The sequence below is a fragment of the Rhinolophus ferrumequinum genome, chromosome 6, assembly GCF_004115265.2.
Source record: "Rhinolophus ferrumequinum isolate MPI-CBG mRhiFer1 chromosome 6, mRhiFer1_v1.p, whole genome shotgun sequence".
In the NCBI taxonomy this organism is placed as follows: domain Eukaryota; kingdom Metazoa; phylum Chordata; class Mammalia; order Chiroptera; family Rhinolophidae; genus Rhinolophus; species Rhinolophus ferrumequinum.
In genome coordinates this window covers 13,263,193-13,283,624 of record NC_046289.1, presented here as the reverse complement: position 1 = coordinate 13,283,624, position 20,432 = coordinate 13,263,193, and the positions used below count along the sequence as shown (strand labels likewise).

At 42.2% G+C, this 20,432-nt stretch overlaps 1 protein-coding gene across 6 annotated transcripts in view; it reads right to left on the bottom strand.

Moving 5' to 3' along the window:
- The window catches only part of KCNK10 (potassium two pore domain channel subfamily K member 10), a 118,608-nt gene that overhangs the window by 25,205 nt on the left and 72,971 nt on the right, over positions 1–20,432 (bottom strand). For all 6 annotated transcript variants that reach the window (XM_033107972.1, XM_033107971.1, XM_033107975.1 and 3 more), the window contains exons 3-4: positions 16,754–16,871; positions 6,710–6,870 (exon numbers count right to left, since the gene is read on the bottom strand). In XM_033107972.1, the coding sequence (XP_032963863.1) occupies positions 6,710–6,870; positions 16,754–16,871 (279 nt within the window). The remainder of the gene's footprint in view (positions 1–6,709; positions 6,871–16,753; positions 16,872–20,432) is intronic.

Sequence of the window (20,432 nt, the reverse complement as noted above, 5' to 3'; positions counted from 1 at the left end):
GCCCCCTAGGACCTGTGGGGCAATGAACCCCTTACATCCTAGCAGAGTCATGGTGCTTAACTAGACCGACTTTGTCCCCCAGACATTCAGTAATGTCTGCAGACATTTTTGGCTGTCACAACTGAGGGCACTGATGATAGCAGCGTCTTGTGAGGAGAAGTCAAAGATGCTGCCAAACATCCTACAATGCACAGGACATGTCCCATGACAACTATCCAGCCCAAATATCCAGCTGAGGCTGAGCAACCCTGTAGTAGAGGAAGAAAGAAAAGAAGGGACCGTCCTGCACAAACTGTCACAGGCTGTCATTAAAAGATACTATGTAGCCAGTTTTGTGGAGTCTTGGTGCACATGCAGACCTATCACTACACCTAGACAATATCCTTGAACAAATTTAGAAGAGACCTGGTTGATAGAGCTTTAAAAATATTGGTCTTCTTTGTATTTTAAAACAATTACCTTCCACCCCCTTGTAACCCCTTAGGGAAAATAAGAAAGCAATTGTGCATATTGAAACCAGGGTCTTCTGTCTGATCAAAATAAACTCACATTATCTATGTACATTAATCCTACTGAGATATTTCTCAGGAATTTCTAACAAGGTATGCAAGCACGCGTTCACGCGCGACACACACACACACACACACATTACCACCACAGCCTACCACCTGGCTTCTCAGCCTACCACCTGGCTTCCTGCCATCTATTTAGGCTGTGTTGATATGCATAACTAATGAAACCCAATGAACATTTCCACTACTTTTAGAAATGGGAAATTTTACCCACAGAGCCGAAAATAACACCCAGTTTGCAAAACAAAGGTTTTTGTCTTATTGAAATATATATTTTTTAAGTTAACCCCATTGCTGCTGGGAGCTAGTTCCAAGACTCCCTGTGAGAGACAGAAGCTTCCTGCCAAATGTGTTCTTCAAAGTCTTTCCTTGACTCAGGCCAGGCACATGGCAGAGGCCTCCGGGAGTCCTAGCCTTCCACCACCAGCCCCTTCCTGCAATCCAAAGTGATTGATTAGCCCACTAATTGAACATCATCATTAGCAGACTGAGATTGTCATCACCCCATCTTAAGCATTTGGCAGGCTCCAAAGTCCCCAGGTAATAATGACACGGATGAGCCTATGGTAATGTGTTATTGTTTGTCAGCTATAGCCAGGCTCCTTTGGCTTCAAAGGTGAACAAACATTTCTTCTGTATTTTGGGAGGGAAAGACCAAAGAAAAAGAAGAAAAAGAGCGTCCCTTGATTTTAGAGGTGATACCAGAAAACCTGCTAATCAGTCAGTTGCTTCCTACCAGAGGCCAAAGTGCAGCTCAGAGCAAGAAAATGGGATCCAGTCCAAAATCTGGCCAGTTTTCCTACAGCATCTTCTCATGTGACAGTCGGCCTGGCCCAGCAAAACAGCCAGCCCACAGCAGGGGGAGAAAGGCGGTTGGCTTCCAGCATCGGCTTTGGAACCCAAGATCAGCCCTGCTTAATCCCAAATACGTATCTTTCCTTGGTAACTTCCCAGATTTCCCCCTGAAGACCTAGGAAAAATTATTTTTACTTTACATTATATAAATACTTGTAAATCCTCTCCATGCATTAGCGTGGTGTGTTCAAAATTCCTAAACTCCAATCGGTTTCAGGGTGTGGATGAATATATCTGACAGTAAATATTTTTGGCCCACCTGGAAGAGTTTAAGGCAGGATTACTGGTTCAAATCCAGGTCGTGCCCCCCACTCACTCTGTAGCTCTTAGCAAGTCACTTAACAAATCATGGGCTCCATTCCTCAGATGCAAAATGAGTCTCACTAGAGCCATGTTCCCCAAAGAGTGATCCAAAGGCCATCAGTTCTAAATTCTAGGGATGCTGTCAGCCTAGAGCGGGGCCCAGGAATGGACCCAGGGAGTATGCACATGAGCAGTTTTCCCATCTCCTCCCTTCCTGGAGATCAAGCAGTACATCCCAGGCCCCTTGTGCAGTTGGGTGGGCCAAGCAACTAGAGACCAACGTGCTGTGACTAGAGGCCAGAGCTCTTAAGAACCAATGTGCAATGCCCAGCAATCCTTTTCTTAAAAAAAAAAAAACAAAAAAAAAACCTGAAGCCTGGAGAGTTGCCTAGGCTGCAGCAGACCCGGCAGGGGTAAGAGTAAACTGTGGTTACTTGCTACCATAGCATAAGCTAGTCTCTCCTGACTGATTCAAGGATCCCAAAGGCCATCTGATTTACGACAAGAAGGAAGGAGGACATCTTCCTTATAAGTGGTCTGTGTGCCTAGCAGTTGATGGTACTTGTAGCAGATGCTGTCAGTTGTTTATCCCAATTTCTTCTTTGCTAACAATTCTAATTTTGTTTATCACAGCAACGTGGTCGGTCCCAAGGGATGAAATGTGATTCCTCTGTGCCAAGGGTTCCGAAACTTCAGTAGGCATCAGAATCACCTGGAAAGCTTGGTAGACACAGATTCCTGGGCTCCAACTTCTCTAACAATCTGGATTTCTAACACGTTCCCAGAGGACACTGATGCTGCTGGCCCAGGGAAGATACTTTGAGAACCACTGGTCTAAATCAATCCACCGCATTCCCCTTTGTCAGATACTCACTTTCCTAACCTCCCTTGCAGGTGGAAATGGTCATGTGACCCAGGTCTGGTCAGTGAGACAGAAGGGGAAGTCTGCAGAGTAACTTCTGGAAAAGAGTTTGCTCCCGTAAAAGGAGACCTTGCTGTCTTGTGTTGAACACAAACATGATGTTTGGTCCTGAGGCAGCCATCTTGCAAACCACATGGTGACAAGCCTGAAGGTTAAAAGCTAATGTGCCAAGGAGAGAGGGGCAGAAAGAGAATAAACCTGGGTATCCTTGTGTGATACTGTGATTTTGAATAAGAAATGTATATTTGGTCTTCATCCATTCCTGGCATAGAATTTCTAAAATCCTTGAACTTTCCTGTAGGGAGAGCCATAAAGGTGTCTTTTATTATGTTAATGAGACTACTCTTGGGTTACTTAAGGATGGGGGCTGGTTGTCAGAGGAGCCAACCAGGAATAGAGGGTTGGAACTTTCAGTCCCACCTTCTGATTTCCAGGAAGGAGAAAGGGGCTGGAGGTTGACTCAGTCACCAATGGCCAGTGATTGAGTCAACCATGCCTATGTAATAAAGTCTCCACAAAAACCCCAAAGGAGGAGATTTGGAGAGCTTCCAGGTTGGGGAACCGGAACGCTTCCATGTGCCACTGTGCCAGACCCCAAGCTCCACGAGGACAGAAGCTCCTTGGCTTGGGATCTTGTCCTATGTATCTCTTCATGTGGCTGTTGATTCATACCCTTTAATATCCTTTGTTATAAATCAGTAACCTAGGGAGTAAACGGGTTTCCTGAATTCTACGAGCTGTTCTAGCAAAATAATCGATCCCAAAGAGGGGGCCATGGGGACGTCTGATTAATAGCCAGTCAGTCAAAAGCACAGTTAACAACCTGGACTTGCAATTGGCATCTGAAGTGCAGGGCAGTCTTGTGGGATCGAGCCTTTAACCCATGGGATCTGATACCATCTCTGGGTAGATAGTACCAGAATTTAGTTGAATTGTTGGGCAACCAGCTGGTGTCTGAGAATTACTTGGTGGTGTGGGAAAAAATTCTGGCTTTGAAGATAGAGGGGCCACAAGCCAAGGAATACAGGCAACCTCGACAAGCTAAGAACGGCCCCAACCTGACAACCAGCAAGGAAACAGAAATCTCAATCCTACAATCACAGGGAATTATTTTGTGCCAAAACCTCAATGAGTTTGGAAGCGGAGTCTTACCCAAATCCAGAGCCCAGCCTGGCTGAAACCTTGATTTCAGACACATGATATCCTGGGCATGGCACTCCACCAAGCCTGCCTGGACTCCTGACCTACAGAACTGTAACATAATAAATGGGTGTTGTTTTAAGCTCTGCATTTGTGATAATTTGTTACACAACAATAGAAAATTAAAGCAGCAGTGAAGTTGTAATTCAGGGTGAAGTGACTACAAACGCCTTTTGGCATCAGAGCTAAAGCTACATTTTTTAACGAGCTTATCAGCAATAAAGTTGACATTTTAATCTCCATATGACTCCTATGTCTACTTCTCAATTAGTTCTGAGCTTCAGAGGAGAAAAAAAAGAGTTTTCTTTTATCCACCCCGTAAGAACCCCAACAGTCACGCATTTTATTAGCCAGAAGCATTCCAAAAAAATACGGTAACGTCTGCCATTCTTTAAAATGAGGCTCAGATGTGGTAGAAGGACCCAAATCATGTCACCTCAGAAGATAGGCACCTAGAAGGCTGATTTCGTATTTTCTTTACTCCACAAAAAATAGCCTCTCTTCCCCAAGAACTGAGAAAAAAAAATACAACAGATGAAGGGAAAGGCTTAACAATCACTGAGGAGGTGGGGGAAAAAATGATCTTCCCCACAGGAACTAAAAATTCACAGCCCAGGTTTTATATAATTTTGGTTTATATAATTTTAAATTCTCAAATAATCACCTAAAAGTAACTGGCCTTTGAGATGTAGTGTAAACGAATGGCAAAGAGCTTGGAGATTTCCTACCAAAAGTATCTGCAAACCAGCTGTTGCCCAGTCCCTTGTTTGCACATCCAGGAATTGTGCTCTATCTCCCCTCCCCCACCCACCCACCCCCGCCTGAACTCAGCCACCCCTTCCAACAGCGCCCTCCAGTGTTCCGCAAATGCCTACATCCTGTGGTGCCTGATACTGTACCGCTGGTTCCTTCCCCAAAGACCCCCCAGCCCTTAATGGCGCTGCAAGGAACTGAAGGGGACATCAGCACCAAAATGAAAGGTGCGATTGGTAAGGCTCTGACCCACAGTCCTTTGAATGATCCATCGAGAGGCAGCTTTTAGGGGAAGGAGAGCAGCAATCTATTTGCAGCCCGAAATTCATGAGGGGAAACTGTCTTCCAATTTGGTAGCAGATGTAGTCAAATGACTGCAACCTCTTCCCTCATTGAGAATACAATAACTCATTTTTTTTTGTTGTTAGGTTAAAGAGGAATTTCAAAAGCTTTTAGTCCAATCCTTTCTTTCTACAAATAAAGACACTGTGATCTACTAGACATGCTACCTAAATATGAAAATGCCTGGTCAGTCATTTCTGCATTTGAATCCTGTTTTCTGAGCGTTTGATCCGCCAGACTCATTGTTCTCTAACTCAGAAGACCCTGGGGCCATGACTAACGGGAACCTCCGAGACCAGCTCTGGAAGACAGGGTTGTGGTTTAGGGAGACCTGACCATCTGAGAAGCAGAGAAGCTGAGCTCTGGCGGTTTCCATGGTGACCACTGAGCCCAGGTGCATGCTCTAACAAGGCTAATTGGCCAGCCAGCACTTAGGGAGCAAAAGTTGTGGGACATTCCAGAAAAACCCACACACCACTGCGGAGCTGCTCAGGTGAAATCGGAATGGGTGGCTAGCCTGCCAAGAAACACTTCTTCCAGGAGACAGACACACAGCAGCCCTGAATTCTATGTGTCTAGCCCTATGCCGAGCTCTTTTCCATACATTAATTTATGTCATCATTACCAAAACATTATAAAGTGGATTAGAAGTCTATCCCCTTTTGCCAATGAGTAAACTGAGGCAGCTCCCCCAGGATCACTGAGTTTATAAAAGGTGGACCTAAGCCAGCAGAGCGCCTTTTTCCCCCTCCCTACTCTAACAACCTGAACTGGGGAGCTCCGTTGCATTCTTCTAAAGAAAAATTGGCCGCAAGTTCTCGTCTCAGAGGGAAAAACAAATTCAGGTTTAGAGCTTCCCAGTGAGGTATCTTTGCCCATCATTGCTAGATTCTGGGGAAAAAAAAAAAATCTCAAATTGTCATTTTTAAATATTAAATCATCATGAGAAAAATTCCCTAAAAAGTTTTGAAAGACTTGAGAATTAGGTTGATAATGAGGGAGGAGAAGTGACCTTACATATAGCAAAACACGTGTTCTATTAAATCACACGGATGGGTGTGAGTTAAAGGGCATCGGGACCCCCAATCCAATCACATCTACTCTACACGCCTGTCGGCGATGCCAGGAGTGCCATCTTTAGTAAACAAATTCCTTGAATTGAGATTTTGGCCCCTTGTTTAAAGGTAAGTATCCTCAAGAGGAAAAAACCTGCCAAGGCAATAGCAATTATCAACAGCTTCGTATGAATTAGCACCTCACTGCGGCGGGAGGAGAAATAGGAAGGGGCCATGAGGGGACAGAGCACAACGCCGTGTCTGGAAAAGACAGGCTTCTGGAAGAGGTCCTAGAAGCCAGAATCTGCCTGAAGACACTGTGTTTGGAAATAAAATGGAGTGAAGGCGTTCTAATAAAAAAAAATGGATGAATTTACAATTCTCTACTTGATTGTAAATATACTAAGGAACCCGTCTTCCATCCTTAAGAAGAAATGCACGTCTTCAGAAAATCTGTGTTGGCAAATCCATACTTAACCCTCTTGTGTTGTGCTTCCAGAAATACCACTCTAAAGAAGGAAACTGCCGCAGAGAGGGGAGTTAAGGCACAGTACCTGTGACTACCATTGGCCAAAATAGAAAACACAATCTTAACGTTAGACTATTCCATTAAAAGTGGACATCCCTGATGATTACTTCTGGATCCTGTCAGGCTAAAGCCCTTTGTATCACAGAGGTTATAGAGTTCAAACACAGGCAGTACTCACTCGAAAGACCTTCTCCACTCTCGCAATGCTTTTCCCAAAGATGGTGCCAAGTTGGTCTCCAATTCCAGCCAATAAGAAACCAAAGAGTGGAATTCCAAAGATGGCATATAAAATACAAAAGATTTTGCCTCCTTCGGTGCTTGGAGCAATATTCCCATACCCTGGTGAGAAATATTAAAAAGAGAGAGGGAAACGGGTGAGGTGGCAGAGAACTTAGAGTACGGAACCAAAGACTCCACAGACAGTTTGACACGTTTCTGTATTCCCCCTACACACACACACCTGATGAGCTTTAGGGAGTAGAACTTCATTTCAAAGGCCCTATAAAACTCAGAACACCGTACCATTGCTTCTCTTCCTTCTCTACTTGTAAACAGTTTTAAGGAGATGCAGGTTTCCTGGATCTAATGTATTCAGTTAGATGACATTTTAGGAAATTTGTGGTCATCCCGCTTTGAGTTTCTGATGGAGAATGGCACCATCCACTTCAGAAACACCAAACATCCTGGACCCATCTGATTTAGGAACCTGCACACCTGAGAAGGTCACATTTAGATTTGAAAAGAGCTTCTCCTTTATAGTCTCATGCCATGGGCATCCCCTCCCCCAGACTGTGGCTGTCATCTGCATTTGCCTTGCTAGAGTCATCAGCGTGCCACAGTAAGGGAACTATGTGGCCAAATTCAGAAAGGACCCATGGATCACACAGCTGTCTTCTGGGAAGCCTGAAAACAGTAAAGAGCGGGGGAAGGAAGACTTTGTGTCTCTTTTCCACACCAACAGTGACACCCAATTCCCCCTGGCTCTCTTTTTCTGTCCGGGGAACCCTGCCTCATCTCTGAGTCCAGCCTCTCCTCCCACTCACCTCTTGCATCAAGGATTACCAAGTGCTCAATAAATGTTTGTTGGTGGAATGGATGTTTCAATACAGAAGAATCCTTTTATAGCCAGGTCTACTAGTGTGCTTGTCAAATAGTGCTTTGAAAACACCAACATTTGCATCCTTGAGAGTTCTGCAATTACATAAGTAACTTAGGCGTAGCAAGTATTGGGTTGACGCTATATGGATGGGGCTAAAGACAGTAGAGCTGGGGGGGGGGCGGTAGGCTTATGGTGTTAGCACAGTTCATATAGAGATGAGGGTCTAAATTACTGGTTATTCGTTTTCATGCCAGTGAGCATTGCAGTATTATGCTATCTAGTGTTGAGATCATCTCCTAAATTAGTCTCCTGTGTTAGGGTAACTCATGAGGGGCCTGCTTTTAACCGACGCAGTGGGTGAGTTATCGGGTTGGTGGTCACCAGTATGTTGGGGATGCAACACAGTAAGGAACAGTGTTGATGGTTGGTCCACCAATCCTCCTGTGTGCCCAGGGAACTCACTGTTGCTCCCTGCCCTTGGGTAATGAGTCACATAGCTATTTTCCTTTTCAATTTTCTACTCGGAATCATTCAAACCTCTTATCACAAATTATCTAAATTACAGTTTCCGTTTCGTATATGAGTGTTCAAGCAAGCCTTCCTAATCTTGCATTTCTTTCACTCACCACTGTTTTGATTTAATGGTGCGAAAAAAAAGCTCTTGGAACTTTTTTCAGGTGCTTTCAGGCACGGGGACAAAATCATTCTTCTAAGCATTCCCTTCTACAATAATCTGACTTACATCAACCTGCCCTATTGAAAGGGAATATGTGTGCCTAGACAGCGCACATTATGCAGGTTTACGGTAACTCTTGGAAACATTCCAGTAACTTATGGAAACATTTACGACTCTTGTGTTGCTGTCTCACAATTGCCTGATAACTATCAGGGAATATAGGTTTTCTTTTAGTCTACTAACTCAGGAAGAAACATATTGCACACACCAGCAAATAAATTGAGGCTTTGAACCTGCTGACTAGGCATCTTCTGAGCCCTGGCAAGTGCTGCACACCCTCCTCCAGCTTTCAGAGAGGGTCTGCCCCCACCGCCTGGATAAGGGACGGTGCTCAGGGAACCTTCCAGCATCATCCAAGGAGCAGGAGAGAGAAGAGAGAAGACACTGGCTCCAGATCCTATCACCTCATTCTACCTGCTTGTCCTTACGGTCACTTAGCTGCTCCAAACCCTCGTGTTGGAGGGGTTCAAGGAAAACGTGGTAAAAATCAGTGAAGTGTAAAGTACTATACCAATGCCAAGTATTACTATTATTATTAGTTCCTTATTTATTCAGTGTTTCACACAAGAACACTAAAATAAAATTAAAGCAAAGTTCTTAGGTAAGGACACTAGTGAAGTAATATTTAGATTTAAATATATTTAAGGCCATCCCTTCATATCAGACATAAGGTAATCGCCATTCTTGAGTAATGCTGTATTTTGTGCACAGGCAAGTGTGTGTGTGTCCCTTGCGTTTAGTGACCTATATGGAGAGACTGCTCCAGGTTGTCCCTCAGCCCTGTCACTCTGGGAAAATGCCAGAACTGACATTTTGGAGCTTGGCTCTGAGGCAATAGGAGGGCCAGATTCCTGCATTTTTGGCTCTAGTTGCTCCCGGCCTGTGAGACTGCCCTGCCCATCCTTCCAGAATGCTTGGTAGAACTGGGAGGGGAGGTGTAAGGGTTGCATGCAGACTCTAGAACTAGAGACTACAGGGATTCCTTTTCTGGTTCTTCCACTTGACTAATGCTCAGATCTTGGGCAATCTACCTACCCTTTCTACCTCACTGTCTTCATCTGAGAGATAGGGCAATTTGTAGCTACTAAAGATGAAATGAGTTACCTGTGAAGCGTGAGTTACCTGTGAAGATTAAATATGTGGGAAGCCTGATGCAAAGTAAGCACTCAGTAAGTAAGCAATTATCATCTTGCCCTGCGGGAAGGAATCACTGCTGAGCAATGTCTCCAAGAAAACTGAGCCCTGGGAGAAAACAGATGGTTGGTTCCTACTTTCCTCCAGAAACTCCGTTGTTCTCCTACGTCACTAGGACAAGGGACACAATGTCTGTAACTCAGGCTCAATGACTTGGGTGGGGCTGGGAAATGAGAGGGGGTGACACAGCTGGTAGAGAGGCGATCAACCAGGTAGAACTAGCCCAGAACGTCAGAGCTGGACTTAAGCAAAGCAAAGGATATTCAAGGAACTACTCTACCATCTGGCTTCTCGTGACGTTCGCAGCAGATGACCAGCCCACCGAGGACAGTCTGTTCCAACTGAGGACCAAGGTGGGACTCGGTTCTCCCCCAGTTGGAAAAGAATCCCAAGCCCTTTTTGAAGAGAAAGCTGGGGTTTAAAGAGGACTTCGGCTTGAGTATCACACATATAATCCTCCCATTTGCTGTTTAGGTGCCAAAGTCAAATCTTTGCCAAACCATGTCTGTGCACCGAACCATTTGGTGAAGAGTGTGCGTTCCAGAACTAGAATGCCTGTGCCTACAGGACTGGCTTTACGGGTGTGTAACCTGTGCAGTTAAAGAAGACCCCCACATTTTGAAGGGCCCCATGCTTGGTTTAATGCTCTGCTGGTACCATTGTGATGTTTTAAATCATTTTTTAGGGAGGGACCACAGTTTCATCTTGCACTGTCTCCAGAATGTGATGTGCCTGGTCCTGATGAATCAAACTAGGCGCCACTGCTCCCACGAACCATGAGATGTTGGGCACGTTACCTAATGTCTCTGGGCCTCAGTCTTCTCATCAGCAAAATGAGGCTAATAACAGCACCTACCTCACATGGTAACGAGAGACTAAGATAATGGATATGGAGCACAGTAAATGTTAGCCATGATGATTGCTATTTCCAAAATCATGGGTTAAGCATCCAATTCATGTACTGGTTAATTAGAAATAGCTGCCCACGGCCACTTAGCTCAGTTGGTTAGAGCACGGTGCTCATAACACCAAGGTTGCCGGTTCGATCCTTGCATGGGCCACTTTGAGATGCACCCTCCTTAAAAAAAAAAAAAAAAAAAAGAAAGAAAGAAAGAAAGAAAGAAAAGAAATAGCTGCCCAGCTTTCTTGGCAGGTACAGCTCTTAAATGAGGCCACCAGGCAAGTAACAGTTACTGGCTATCATCTGGAACGTGACCAGGGGCTCTCTCTGATGTGGGTGGAGTCAGGTGACTCAATCCAAAAATGCCTCGCAAACTAGAATCCAATTGCATCCAGAGCTATTGGTAAGAATGTCTTTTGCAAGTGATGGTTTGTGGAAAAGCTTCTGCATTCAGGAGTGAGTGTCATTCCTCCAGTTTAGAAAAACTAGGTATTGGGGCCCCACCGGCAGTCAACATTCTAGTGCAGGTGGGACTTTCTCACATCAGCATCAGCATTAGTTACTGACAAAGGCGACAGGTGCAGGATGTCCTCAACAAAGACTGAGTAGAGTCCAGTCTCCCTTCTGGCAAGGCTCCTGGTCTGGAGAAGCACTTGAATGCGTTCCCTTTTACTATACACTTATAAATCTTTCTGTATGTCTGAGTACAAAAAGGGGGGAAAAAAGCTTTTTTAAAAAAACTGCTTTGATATCTTCAGACAAAAAGGACCTCTGAAACTGAGTAGGGTCCTGCTTTTCAGAAAAGAATCTATTATTCCTAAGATCTCTCTATACACATTCTAAGTAATGAACACGTTTTTGTGTGTCTAAAAAGTACATAACCTCATTGGTCTCATGAGAGTCTTTCTGGAAAGCAATTTGGTGAGCTTTTAAAAGGTCCACGCCCTTGGACACAGCAGTCCCTTGGGGATTTTTCCAAGGAAACAACTGGAGATGAAGACCATACTTCAGGCACAAAGGTTTTCATCGTGGTACCGTACTATTACAAAAGTAGAAATAGCTTCAGCCTCCAACAACATGTGATTATAGCATGGATAGTAGATCCAATGGAACCCATCAAAGACTATGTTTGTCAAAGAAGCTTAGTAATATTAGAAAATGTTTACAATATTATGTCACCAATTTTATGACCTCAAGCAAGCAGGCTAATGTTTATACATTTCACAAATAACGAAAAGACAGGTCCTCAGTTCCAGCTGCCCCATTTCCAGAGTCCTAAATACTGGAAAATTTCTCAGTAAGAACTGGAAGAATTAGTGGGCTCTGAGTTTTCTTATGAGCCTTGTTACCCCATGTGATGAATGAATTCACCACTAAATAATTGGGAAAAACTATTATTTCCGCCCCTCATAATTCTTACTAACATTGTACTAAGGTTTTCTGTAGAATTCTCTAGCTATGATGTTAGAAAGACCCCTCCACTCTGGAGTTAAAAATTTAGCCCGCTAACTGTGTTCAACTTACATTATTTTCCAATGTATTGAGAAAGCGAGAGAGAGAAGGGCATTTTTCCCGTTGAACAGAACGAGAACCCAACCTCTAGCCCTGACACTGAGCCATAACACTGAAGTGGACATGTGGCTTGGCTTGGGATTTACTTTTGTTTGTTTTTGTTTTACGTGTGTTTTATAGTAGTTTCCTGTTCAGCATCCTCTTTTCTTCAGGTATGACACATGCCCTGTCTCCCACTATAGAGGCAGCACTTTCCAAAGTAGCCAGGACACAAGCACATGAACCCACAGGCTCCTCCTATAGGCTGCTCTGCTTTAAATCTAGAGTAAATGGCCAAAGCAGGTGGCAGATGGCAGCTGCAGTGGCCAGCAGGGTCAGAGGAAACTTACCGGCGCTCCATAATCTCTGACTCATAAGTGTATATTAGTTAGGGTGTTTTCGGTTTGGGGCAATAGAAAACCCATGCAGACTGGCTTAAGCAGAAAAGGAAATGCACTGATCCCAGTAAATACAAAGAGATCTAACATTTATTTCTTAACACTTCATAGGTAGCTCCATTCAAAGTTCAAAGGATGTGAGCAGGACCCCACTTATTACTGCCCTTTTCTTACTCTGCTTCTTTAGAATTCAGTGTTAGCTGAATTCTAAGTATCGAACACATCATAGAAAGAAAATAACTGGCAGGGTTCTGGGCTAATCTCTTTCCAGGAACTGAAGCTCTCATTGGGCTAATCCAGACCTCACATCTGTCTCTGAACAAAGGACTGTGGTCACATACATGCAAGGCACTGGATTTCTTAGCCTAGATAAGGGGATTCTTCCCCTGAGCCCTGGGGGCCACGTGTGGGAAGGGGACCACTGGGTTATCAGGACAAGGGTAAATAAGTGAAGGGATGCCAGGCAGCAGAAACCAAGGACTTGGAGTCATTTGCAAAATTTAAAGATTCCTTAGTATTAGCAAATGAGAAAGGCAGAAAATGTTACATAGCAAATGTTCCTCATTAGGTGCATAGAACCACCATTCCTCAATCACATGGTGTTACGTGGGTCAATGAACATGGTTCAATAAACGGAGCTCATGGGATCCTAATGAGTTGACACAAATACCATCAGTGCACATTCCGGTGTAGCTATAGTGTTTTTTAATGCATTATACAGACCACGGATTTAGCCATTTTATAAAATAAGACAATTAGAATTTTCCTTTTTCTGACTTCTTTAATTTATGCTAATGTCTCATGGATCCAATACTGGGTACTGGAGTGCATTTTCCAAAATGTACATCTTGAAGTGGCTCAGACTTTCTCAATTTTAATTACTTTACTACAAATCCTCCTAAAATGCTTGATACATTTCCCCATCTTAATAACCAGAATTTTGAACACAGTTTAACCGGACATTGTCTTCTCTGATCCACTACAGAGATGACCTCAAGTAATGTTGAGGTTTACAGCACTTTTTGCCCTCACACCAAATGGTGCCAGGTCATCCTGCTTCCTTTGCTGGGTGCTGTGAGACGGTGAACTGATATAACCCAGTCTGGTCTGGAGTGTCTGTAAAGGTTTCTAAGCCCCAGACCCACTAGTGTAATGCACACATTTAATAAATATTTGTCATAGCCGATCTTAATATGTTTGCAGATTTGCAACTGTGAACCTGGTGTGTCATAAAATTAGATTAAGAGGCATTCTAAAAAGTAATGACAATTCTCTTTCATTCCAAATATTCTTATTGCACATAACTTTCTTGATTGCACCAATGTAGAAACAACACAGGTCCTAAAGGCTAGGTCTAAAAACAAAACCAAAAATCTGTGTCTCTAAAACAACCTTTAGCCTCTGAAACGTGTACCAATAGGAAGTTAATCACCAAAGATGTACATTCCCCTAGGAAGGCATGACCCATTTAAGATGTAATCATGAAGGATAAGGGAGAGGGAAGAACTTTCCAGAAGGCATAGCTGGGCCTCAAGGAGCAACAGATGAGGGAATTCCTTCCAGGTTTTAATGAAGGAATCCTCTCACTACAAGGGCAGAGGGGTCTCCTGATGCCTGTCTGTCACTGGTATGGACTGGTGACTGCTGTGTGCACCCATTCTTTTGAATGAGAACCTTTATTGCAGTGTGACTTCACTATTGTATGGAGGCACATAACTCTCAAATTCATTTTCATCAGAGCTGGGAGAGGGATATAATCTAGCAATTCCACCGCGTGTGTAAGGATTACCAAAAGAAGCTGAAATTGGACAGAAGCCATATGGGGAAAAAATAAAGAGAAGAAACACAGAGAATGATAAGAGAGCCCATCTGTGACAAACCTCAGAAAGTGCCAGCAAAAGTTTAAGCATGAAGGTAAGGATCTCACCTTGAACTTCAAAACAGATCCCCCGGTTTGCACCAAGTGTGGACTACAGAGTGAAGAAGAAGAGCAGGAGAAGCTCTCCTGAACTTTATCTGATGAAGAGAAACGGAAGAGGCAGGACAATACAGAGACAACAAAGATGGGCCATATTTGCAGGAAGCACAGGAAAGCGGAGAATCTAAGAATTTGCTACCCAAAAAGTTACCTACTTCTCCCCGCTCTCTTCCCAGCCCCAGGGAAACATTCAGCAGATAGCTGGCATAGGAACATACAATTTGTTTGGAGTCAAGCAAAGAAACTCGTCCAGCATAAATATTAAGTTTCCATTTTTTAAAAAGGTAAAAAGAGTAGCAAAATTTACCAACGGATGAAATACACCCAGGAGAAAAATGTTGCCCCAGAGAGACAGAATTGTAGCCAGCTATGAGGTAATCAACTCTAAGAATCTTTACAGAGAAACCACAAAGCAGAAATTCAAGAGATCAGGAAAGAAATAGTGAGGTAACGAGTGAAGAGGAAATGGGAGCTAATGGAATTAAGGAAAGAAATAGGAAGGAAAAAAAATCCACTAACAATCACAAAATGAAAATAAAATTGGAAGGAACAGATGGCAAAATAGGCACTATGAAAAACACAAAAAGGAATAGAGAGGATAAAACTACCAAACTGAAAACCAAGTTTTAAGAGTTAAAAAGGAGCCAAGGGAAAATGATAGACATAAAGACAGGCAAAGAAGAGATGACATATGTGTAATTGGCATCTCCAAAGGACAGAACTAAAACCATACAACAGAGAAAATGTTTAAAGATGACAACCACGAAAACTTTCCTGAAATAAAAGCAACAAAACCTAGTAGTGATATCAGATGAAAGATAAAGAAATAATCCTTTGAGTAGCTGAGCAAAAAGATCAAGTCACCTATAAAAGAGAAAAACAATAGGCTGACATCACATTTCTCCACAGGAGCCTGAACATCCGAAGGGACTGAAGCAATACCTACAAGACCCTTAAAAAAGGACGTGACTCAAGGATTTCATTTGCAGCCAAACTACCGTTTAAAGGGAAAGCTACCATTTTGAACAACGCAAGAACTCAGGAAATATTGCTCCCATGAGCCATTCTTAAGGCGACTGACTATCTGAAGATGAGTTTCCGTCTAGCAACTGATGATGAGGAAAACCATGGCAAAAAGAAGAGAGGTGAACACTGACAATATTTAACTGTAGAACTACAACTAAAACAAATGGGAGTATCAGGAGAACAGAAGAGAATGTAAATTATGTATATCCCAATGTTACAGAATGAAACAATGAGGAATAATGGATAGTGGAAGAAGGAAAGAAGGGGAGATGCTAAGTACACTGCCTACATTATAGGTGATAGCTGAGAGCCAAGAGTTATCATTTAAGTGAGCAAATCACTTAATAGAAGCAGAGTAGAAGTAAGAATAGAAGCAGAATAGAAGTAATAGAAGCAGAAGCACAGTTAGTCATTTAAAAGTACACATTGAAAGAATGGTGTCAACTAAAATTATGAGATGGAAAAGGAGAGAGAAAAGAGATATCATCTCCCATAACAGGGAAGTAATAGATACTGCCTAAGGAACAGAACACTAAGGTGATTATATATGATTATAAAGTTAACCCCTAAGACAAAAATACAAAACTCCCCAAGTATCAGAAGAAGACACATAAATATTATAAGAAAAAAATTGATGCAGGAAAGAAGTAACTGTAGTTTAACATATGATCAGGTGTGAAGAGCACTGACCTAGTCAAAAAAAATGCAAATGTTCAATTTTGACCTAATGAAACTATAGTGGGATGATCAGCGAATAGAAAAAGATTTCTTCTACAGTAGAATGGGGAGAAAGAGAACTAATTGCTTATTTTCCATAATGGGAAATCAAGAAATATTCTCTAAAACTGAAAATGCAGGAAGTAGCTATAGGAGTGTGATTATTTACAGATAGGGAGAGGAATATCAAAATAGCCAAGCAAAAGAAATGAAAGTGGTTGCCCCTCGGGAGATGAAAAGGGGGCAGGAGGGTAGCAACTGCTGTTTTTCATAAACTTTCTAGAACATTCTGGTTCTTTCATATATAACTTTAATAAAAAGTACAACTTTTAAAAAGGAATTTGAGCTCAACTGACCAACTTGTGTTTTGATTTTTCACACTAACCTTTTCCTTAGGTCCTTTCAAGCTAAAGCCTACTGAGTCTTTTACTTTGAAAAATGTTCTTCATTCTCCTTTCCTTTTATTGAAAGCCACTACAACCACTGCATTAATTTGATAGTGTTTCATAAGCCTCCTATGAACCCCAAGCTGCCATATATTCTTCAAGGACAAAAGCATTGACTAGGTGCCATTACTCAGGACGGCCTGCTGAGGAAAAAAGATTAGCAAGAAAATGGATACCTATGGTGGTGATGACAGTTCCAGCAAAGAAAAAGGCACTTCCGAGGTCCCAGTGACTGCTGTTGTTGGAAGAATTTCCTATTGGACTTACTCCTGCATTGTCAGCATCAAGGGCATGCTGCAAAGGAAGTGAGAAAGCATGAGACTCAGTTAAAAAGTACAGCAAACATAGGGGTGCATAAACTTTTTTCAATTAGAGTTTTGGATTTCTCCGGATAGATACCTAGGAGTGGAATTGCTGGATCATAAGGTAATTCCATTTTCAGATTTTTGAGATACCTCCATACTGTTTTCCGTAGTGGTTGCACCAATCTGCAGTCCCACCAAGAGTGCACAAGGGTTCCCTTTTCTCCACATCCTCACCAGAACGTGTTGCTTGTTGATTTATTGATGATAGCCATTTTGAGTGGGGTGAGGTGGTATCTCATTGTGGTTTTTATTTTCATTTCTCTAATGATTAGTGAGGTTGAGCATTTTTCATATGTCTGTTTGCCATCTGTATGTCCTTTTTAGAAAAATGTCTCTTCATGTCCTCTGCCCATTTTTTAATTGGGTTGTTTGTTTTTTTGGAGTTGAGCTGAGTGAGTTTTTCATAAATTTGGGATATTAACCCCTTATCGGATATATCATTGGCAAATATCTTCTCCCATTCAGTAGGATCCCTTTCTGTTTTATTGATGGTTTCTACAATGGAGTATTATGCAGCCATAAAGAAGAAGAAGGAAATATTATCATTTGCAACAATATGGATGGACCTAGAGAACATTATGTTAAGTGAAATAAGTCAGACAAAGAAAGACAAATATACAATCTCACTTATATGTGGAATCTAAAGAAAAGAATAAATGAATGAACTAATCAGAAACAGCCTCAAAGAAATAGAGAAAAAACTGAGGGTTGCTAGATGGGAGGGGGGCTGGTGATAAGGGGGAAGGTGAGGGGATTAGAAAGCACAGTCAGCAACCACAAGATTGCCACAGGGAAACAAAAGTCAATTTGGGGAACGTAATCAATACGTTGTAAAGATTTTGTAGGGTATCCGATGGGTACTTATCTCATTAGGGAGACCACCTCAGGGAAGATGTAGATGCCTGATCACTGCACTGTACACCTGAAGCTGAAGCTGAACAATAATGAATGTCAACTATAATTTTATATATGTATATGTAGTTACAAGAAGAGGAGTACAGCATTAGGAATAGAGACAGTGGAAATGTAATGGCTGTGTGTGATGTCAGAGGGGTAATGGATGGGGGAAGGGGGTTGTCATTGTGTGAGGGATATAAATGATAAATGTCTAACTATTACATTGTTTTGTGCACCTGAAACTAATAAAAAAAAGAAGAAGAAGAAGAAGAAGAAAGGAAAAAAAAAGTAAAACAAACAAACAAAAAAAGGATTTCCCTACTCAAGAACCTGTAGTGCTCTACAGGGGACTGGTGACGTGGATGAGGGTACAGTCATGAAGTGAAATATTATACACCCACTAATTAAAATCTAGAAGCTTAGTTTTAAGTGGGAGAAAACTAGGGTATATAATATGGTGCCATTTATGTAAAATTTGCAGGTACAAATTTATGCAATCCAGGCCAGGGTTATGCAAATTGCATACATATTGCTTTGCATATATATAGAAAGATGCCTAAAAGGATTGTCACCCAAAGTGATCATTCCTGGAAGATAGAATTTTATTTGCTTTTGACTCTTTTCTCTTTGGTTGAATGTTTTACATTGAGTTTGTTTCAGGAGTGCAGGAGTTGAGAGCTTGGGGTCCTAGGTCAGAGAGACTGCCCTGGTTCTTGCTGTTGTTAACTTCAAAACGTTGGACAAATTATTTTAACTTCTCTAAGCCCACACCTCCTCATTTGCAAACTGGGGATGAAAATACCTTCCCCGCAGAGTTGTTGTGAAGTTTAAATGAGATGGTCCATGTAGTGTGCTTAGCCCAGCACCCAGTTAGGGTTTAACTAATAGCCAATTTCATGATTGTCATTTCTCGCCCCCCTCACACACAGACACATATCGCTCCCTTTTAAAATAAGTGACAATGACTTCTCACTGACTACTGGATTTGGAATTCCATCCACCTTAAAATTTCCAACAAACTGGCCACATTGATCATCCATCCTCATCTCACACTGCTATAAAAGTCTCCAGCCCAAGCAGAACATTCCATGAGACAGTCACTCAAACCTCTGGACCTCTGCTTATGCCCTCCCCTCGACGTGCCCATCCTTCAGGGTGTAATCCAGGCCCACTTCTCCCAGGAGACATGCGCAGAATAAGGCAAAAATTTCTCAGGAGCCCTTCCTGAGATGGCCTCAGCCAACCCCTCTCAGGCCAGAGAAGACGATAGGAAGAGCTTTCAAACAGGTGAGCTATAGTAAGGAAGTGACGGGTAGGGGCTTCAGAGGGAAGTGACAGACATATGAGCTACTTCTAGAGACTCCATTTCCCGGACAAAGTTGGAATAACCCCATGTGGAAATAAAAAGATGTAATTAAATATTGAAATGTGATTATATTGATCCTAAATAATGCCCACTAAGCTTTGCTAAAACCGACAGACAGTGGTTGCTACAAATCAGATTATAACTGAAAAAGTCAATCATCCTTATATTTTTACCTTCAAACTCTTTAGACCAGAGATCAGCAACCTTTTTTCATAAAGTACCAGATAGTAAATACTTTAGGCTTTGTGGGCCACATATGGTTTCCGTTGCATATTTTCCTCTTCTTTTTACAACGCTTTAAATATGCAAAAAGCATTCTTAGGTCATGGATTGTACAAAACCAGGCGGCAGGCTGGATTTGGCAGACCCTAGACAATTGACCCAACAATAGAAAACATTTTCTTTTGTTTAAGTCTTTAGTTGATTCTTCCCTGCCTCTAAGAACGTGAAATATTATGCTGGCCACTGTTTCTAACATAAACTCTGGAACCCCAGAATTTAAATCCAGCTGCATAGGATGCATACAGGCTGTCTTTGCCGATGGATTAAATTGGTCTAATTGACAACAATCATTTAATTCATCAGGGGCTTTGCTCTGTTCTGCTTTAGAAGAAAGACAGATGGCGCGTCCTTTTTGCTGGTAAAATAATCTATTTTCACTGTGCTGTGAGTACTGTCAGATCAAACCACAGGCCTTAACTAATGTTTATCTCCTCATTATCTATTCAGCTCTGATGGGCCCACCTGGAAATAATACCTCAGGGACAGCTCTAGGCCTCAGTCACTTAGGTGGCCTCAAATCACACCATCAATACCTAATATTTATAACTTCTATGAAGCTGCAAAGAGAAGTCTCACTGTGCTGAGTATTGCACAGAAATGTCATAAGCAGACCCAGTGCTGCATATAAAAATACAGATTTGCAGCAAAGACAAGCAGAGTTGATTATTTGTTCCATCAAAAAAAACCTGAAGTAAGATTCCTTTCAAGTTTCTTTTTTTTTTTTGAATTATGCAATTTATAAATATTTGATGTTCACATATGCAACCCTCAAGGAACGTGTTTATCAGTTGAAAGGAACGGAAACTTTTTCATTTGTTGAGTGCATACATTAAGCCAGGCACTATAGAACTATTATTCCATTTGATCCTTTCTATAACTTGCAAAAAAGTAATGTTATCCCCCAGTTTCATGATAAGAAAACAGGCTCAGGAATGTTACGTAACT